General features: G+C 39.6%; 1 protein-coding gene across 1 annotated transcript; it reads left to right on the top strand.

The window, feature by feature from the left end:
• The first annotated feature begins 1,692 nt into the window (after positions 1-1,692).
• LOC129410056 (cystatin-A-like) lies at positions 1,693-4,353 on the top strand. Its single transcript, XM_055157172.1, has 3 exons — positions 1,693-1,937; positions 3,368-3,468; positions 4,135-4,353. Exons 1-3 carry the CDS (start codon positions 1,863-1,865, stop codon positions 4,226-4,228), a joined length of 270 nt encoding a protein of 89 aa, XP_055013147.1. The 5' UTR covers positions 1,693-1,862; the 3' UTR covers positions 4,229-4,353.
• Positions 4,354-5,124: the final 771 nt, after the last annotated feature.

Raw genomic sequence — 5,124 nt, 5'->3', positions numbered from 1 at the left:
TCTGCTGGTCATCCCGAAGTGCTCCTCTGTGTTTTTAAAGTCCATTCCTCTTCACCACACTTAATCATCTCATATTTCAACTTCAGCTTCAACTAATTCTTTTAAATTTATAGTTTGGCTGACATTAAACTGTGAAACACCCACGACAAAAAATGGTGGGAAAGAAAAATTAACATCAAATTACGCAGAATAATGAGTGATACTTATCTAGAAATCTGTTCTGACTTGAGTTTCCTTGGAATCATTTGTGAAAATATGTCAGCAATTTAGGAAAATCAGGTCAACATTAGGACAAAGGAAAACATAAGAAAACAAGAATAAAACTACAAATTAAAGCTTCGAATGGCCCTCGCCCAGCGCACGCATCTGTAAACCCCTACCACAAGTGTAAACCTCTAGCCCAAACTCTAACACTAGGCCTAACCTAATTTGAATGGTGGAGCGCAAAGACGCAGCGGCTTACAGCTCTCTGTATCTCTGCACCTTTTTTCTGTTGTTTTCTGTATGTTTTCGCGTCTTGCACGAAAAATGGACTTTAGTATTCACTACAACCGTATGGACTTACTGGACATCGGTTTCCAATAGAAGATGATCATCTGTAGTGACTTTCATCACCTTCACAACATATGGGACGAGACAGTGAGACCAGCGGGATCTCCGTGGATTGTGATTGGGTCTGGCAAGTGACGTAGACAGCGACACGAGAGGAAGCAGAAACGGGGCTGCAGGGCTAACTTGTTGTCTAAGCTAAAGAAACAACCCCTAAAACCTCCTCTGCCAAGCCTCTATCTGTCAAACACCAGACCCATGGTACACAAAACAGATGATGTGGAATTACAGCTGGCTGGTAACTGCTACATTTGAGACAGCTGCACTCTTATCATCACAGAAACACGGTTTCATGTACAAATCCCCGACGCTTTGGTGCAGCTAGCAGGACACACCCTACACAGATGAGACAGGAACAGAGACTGTTCAGAGACTGAGAAAAACAAGAGGAGGGGGGCTCTGAAGGTTGGAGTAACTTGGAGTAACAACAGCACTGTATTGGACAGACACTGTTCTCCTGACCTACAGTTCATGTCGGTGAGATGCAGACTCTTCTTTCTGCCTAGAAAACTAGCAGCTGTTATTATTACTGCAGTCTATATTTCACCGGACGCTAATGTTAAAACAGCTCTCTCTGTTCTACTAAACACCATTAACAATCATCAGCATGCCTATCCAAACGGTGTTCACATCATTGCAGGGGATGTTCATAATGCAAATCTCAAAACTGTTTTGCCAAAATTCCACCAACATGTTAAATGCCCAACAAGAGGGGAGAACTCTCTGGACCAGGTATATTCTAACATCAAGTGTGCATACAGAGCCATACCCCTCCCCGCCTGGGCCAGTCAGACCATCTCTCCCTGTTCCTCACCGCTGCATACACACCCTTCAGCCAACAAAAAAAACAGAAACCTGGCCAGACAACGCATTCTCCCGACTGCAGGTCTGCTTTGAACAAACACAGTAGGTCCTTGTAGAAAGCCACTCCTAAAGTGGTGACATGTGACAAGTTCATTATCAGTAAACAAACAGCTAATGCTCAAAACAAAACAAGTGTGACAGTTTGAAAAGTTATGAGGTTTCCAATTCCAAACCACACCTTTGAAACTTTACCAATATGACATTATTTGAGAGTTTGGCAAGTTTTGGCAAGAGTTTGACATTTTATAATAGTCTTGAAATGTGATACCTGACTTACAGATAAAAGGTGTGCACTGTCGATACGCCCCCACTGATCGATCACCACCACCTTAAAACAGCGTGCAGACAGAACGCAGCTACAGTCCTGATACTGCGAACAAATCAGAGACATGGAGTCTGACCAAACTGGAGAAATCGGAGATCCCCAACCTGCAGACGCAGAGATGCAGACCATCTGTGACTCTGTAAGTATCACACACTTAAAGCTACACTCTGGAACTTTTCTGGTGAGCAATGCTTGTTTATGTTTTTTTTTATTTTTTTTTTTTTTTTTAATGAAAAACATGTATTCTTATCTTGAGTGGGATCACCTCTCCACAGATGTGGCTTGTAACTTGTGTTTCTCAAAGCCTTGCCTTGGTCTATTCTGGGTGTGGCAGGGCATCCAGCTCATCCAAGTTGTGTTCTAATGTCATGTCCTCTGTTTGGTTAGTATTTTACTAAGAATACATCATATTGTGTACGTTTATTTACTTCACATTATATTTAAATTATATATATATTTTTAGTTGCATTTATTTCATTTTTTTGCTGTTGCTGTTGGTTCACTCTGAAGTGTGTTTCATGAGTCGTGTGCCTGATTGTCTTCAAATCCAAAACAGAACTATATTGTTTAATAATACATCACTTTTCCTCCTTCAAAGCTCTCATAGATCTTTACATCAAAGAACCACTCACACATTCATACACCAGTGTACATAGACACAGAGGGCAAGGTAGGTTAAGTGTCTTGCCCAAGGACACAACGACAGCTTCCTGAGAGCAGGATTCAAACTCCCAATGTTCAGAACAGTGGACAAACACTTTACCAACTGGTCCAAAGTTACTCCTCACTGACCTGATGCATTCTGAACATCCTAATGATTCACCATGATGACTTTATAAGCCTTATAAATAATGCCTGAAGGACTAGGCAAATAAACAGCACACTTCCTGATTCTCTGACAATAAAACACTTTATAATGGGATGCAGACAGTACACAGTGGAATTATTTTGACCTCAAGAGCTGCTTATACAATGTGTCTGTAGTGAGGCAAGAATTGAACTCTTCTAAACAGAAAAGCACCAGGTCAGATCTGTGGAGAGGGGCCTATAAAAAGGTCCTGTATTACAGAAAATGGATTCTTGAGTTTTTACACATGTTATAATGTTACCTCATCGTCTACATCTCCAAAGCTCAAAATGCTCTGTTCCACCTTGTGATGTCATGAAGTAGTAGTTTTCAAGTGAACAGCTCCTTTTACTTTTAGTTCAGTAGAGATCGACAATTCCACGACTGAAATCATCCAAATGATTCTAGTGAAGTTGTGGAAAACACAGTGGAGCACTTCCTGTATTATCAGAGGCATCACAAGGTGGAACAGAGTTTTCTGTTTGAGAAAAATTCACACAAATATGATTTGTGTTAAACATGTGTAAAAAAAAAAAAAAAGAAAACACAACTCTGAGGATGTTTTCATGAGGAAATATTATTATAACAGAGAAAATGTGTCATATAGATGTTTAATGCAATACTGTGGAACATTTCAGGTAAACTAACTTATCCATGGAGACAAGTAAGTGTCATAAAAAATGACCTTCTGTATTATGAGTGAATCTTGTGCTGTTGTTCAGGTGAAGAGTGAAGTGGAGAAGCTCACAGGAGAGAATTATAAGATTTTCAGAGCCTTATCCTACAAGAAACAAGTTGTACTGGATATAACTACTTCATCGAGGTCAGTTCCTACAATTGTTTTATTTTTTATTAACCCAAAGACAATATTCAGATGATGTTTTGACAATAAGAATCCTAAAGATTAGAACTATCACCCTCATGTGTAATTAGCACAGGTACTACCCCAGCAAACAAAGTCATGATTAGACTTTAAGCTCCTATAGAGTTGTTCAGTGTCATGTCACTTCCTGGTTCATCAGTTGGTTGAAAACAATGATGTGTGATGTCAGAAACATGCACCGTGTGACCAGTTCTGACCAATCAGAGTGAGAGCTGCTAGAGTGGAGCCAGTGTGGGCTCAGAGAGGGGCTAGACTAAATCTTACAAAGCAAACTTTTAGGCACTTTGGCCATTTAAAAATGTGAAAACATTTTTGATGACTAAGAAACAAAAACAAAGCTTGAAATCAGCTGTGAAGTTTCTTGGAAGTGACATCATCTCTTAACAGCTCTATATGACTCTATGGGAGATTCACTGACATTAGAATAAATATTCCAAATTATGATCCACAAATGTTGAACTTTGTCATTATTTGTTTGGACGTGGCTCCACAAACTTGTCATGTTAATCTCCTGATTTAAAGTCCTCTCAAATGACAAGAGTCACGTCTTTGGGGTTGAATAATGGTGACACTCTCTGATCCTCCTTCAATCTTCTGTTTCTTTAGGTCTTCATTGGGAACGGCAAATATCTGGAGGTGGATGTGTTTGTGGGGCTGCCTCACATCAGCACTGGACCAGTCGTCACCAAAGTCTGGCTGATCCTTAAGAAAAAAGTCCCACTTAACCCTAAATAATGCACCAACTTGATTCTATATAAGTTTATAATCTGATACCAAATCAATGATGTCATATGTTTCATATAAACAGTTATGGTGCACACTTCACTAATCTCCTGTGGTTTTGTCTCATTTGTTCTTATCTACTTCTTGTAATAAGTGTTACATCAATATTCTTCAATATTCTATGGTGATGACACACCTGATTGGTCTGTTATTAATGTTCATATCTTGATTTAAAAGTCCTGTGTTACGCTAAATTAACTCTTGTGATCTTAAACCATGTTAAAATGTTACCTCCTGATAAACAGATGTGGACTTTTTGGATTGTTTCATTCACACATGTTTGAGTGTCCAGCCTGTCTGCATCCCCAAAGCTCAAAATGCTCTGTTTCACCTTGTGATGTCATGAAATGGTAGTTTTCATGTTTATCAGCTCCTTTTACCTTTAGTTCAGTAGAGATTGACAGTTCCAGGGCTGAATGTATCCAAATGATTCTAGTCAAGGTGTCTGGAGTTTAAAAACACAATGGAGCACTTCCTGTATTCCACATGACATCACAGGGTGGAACAGAGTGTTTTCTGTCACAGGTTCAGACAGAAGTGAGAAGAAGCAGTCCAAAAAAAATAAAAAGAAGTATTTAGAGCAGAAGTCACACAGTAAGCCAGCACCCACAGTCAGACCAAGGACAGACAACAGAACGAGAAGAGCTCCCCCTTACCCCTTAGCCCCTCCTCCTGGCCTAATCAATTCACTTTACTTGGAGTTTTTAAGGTTTAACACTGTACTCATGAACATAAAGCAAACTGTAAACCACCATAATAAAAAATACTTAAATAACCTCCCATATGTTTATATCAGTGGTCCAGGTCCTGCGA

Source organism: Boleophthalmus pectinirostris, unplaced genomic scaffold (assembly GCF_026225935.1).
Source record: "Boleophthalmus pectinirostris isolate CB_2022bp ecotype Guang Dong unplaced genomic scaffold, ASM2622593v1 HiC_scaffold_21, whole genome shotgun sequence".
Lineage (NCBI taxonomy): Eukaryota > Metazoa > Chordata > Actinopteri > Gobiiformes > Gobiidae > Boleophthalmus > Boleophthalmus pectinirostris.
The sequence above is the reverse complement of the archived record's forward strand: the minus strand, read 5'-3'. Positions and strand labels throughout refer to the sequence as shown.

What these genes read in the sequence shown, in the direction of transcription:
- LOC129410056 (XM_055157172.1), top strand. Translation starts at nt 1,863, where the DNA reads ATGGAGTCTGACCAAACTGGAGAAATCGGAGATCCCCAACCTGCAGAC. An exon ending in TGCAGACCATCTGTGACTCT is followed by an intron (nt 1,938 to 3,367) that starts GTAAGTATCACA and finishes GCTGTTGTTCAG; the next exon opens with GTGAAGAGTGAAGTGGAGAA. An exon ending in GATATAACTACTTCATCGAG is followed by an intron (nt 3,469 to 4,134) that starts GTCAGTTCCTAC and finishes CTGTTTCTTTAG; the next exon opens with GTCTTCATTGGGAACGGCAA.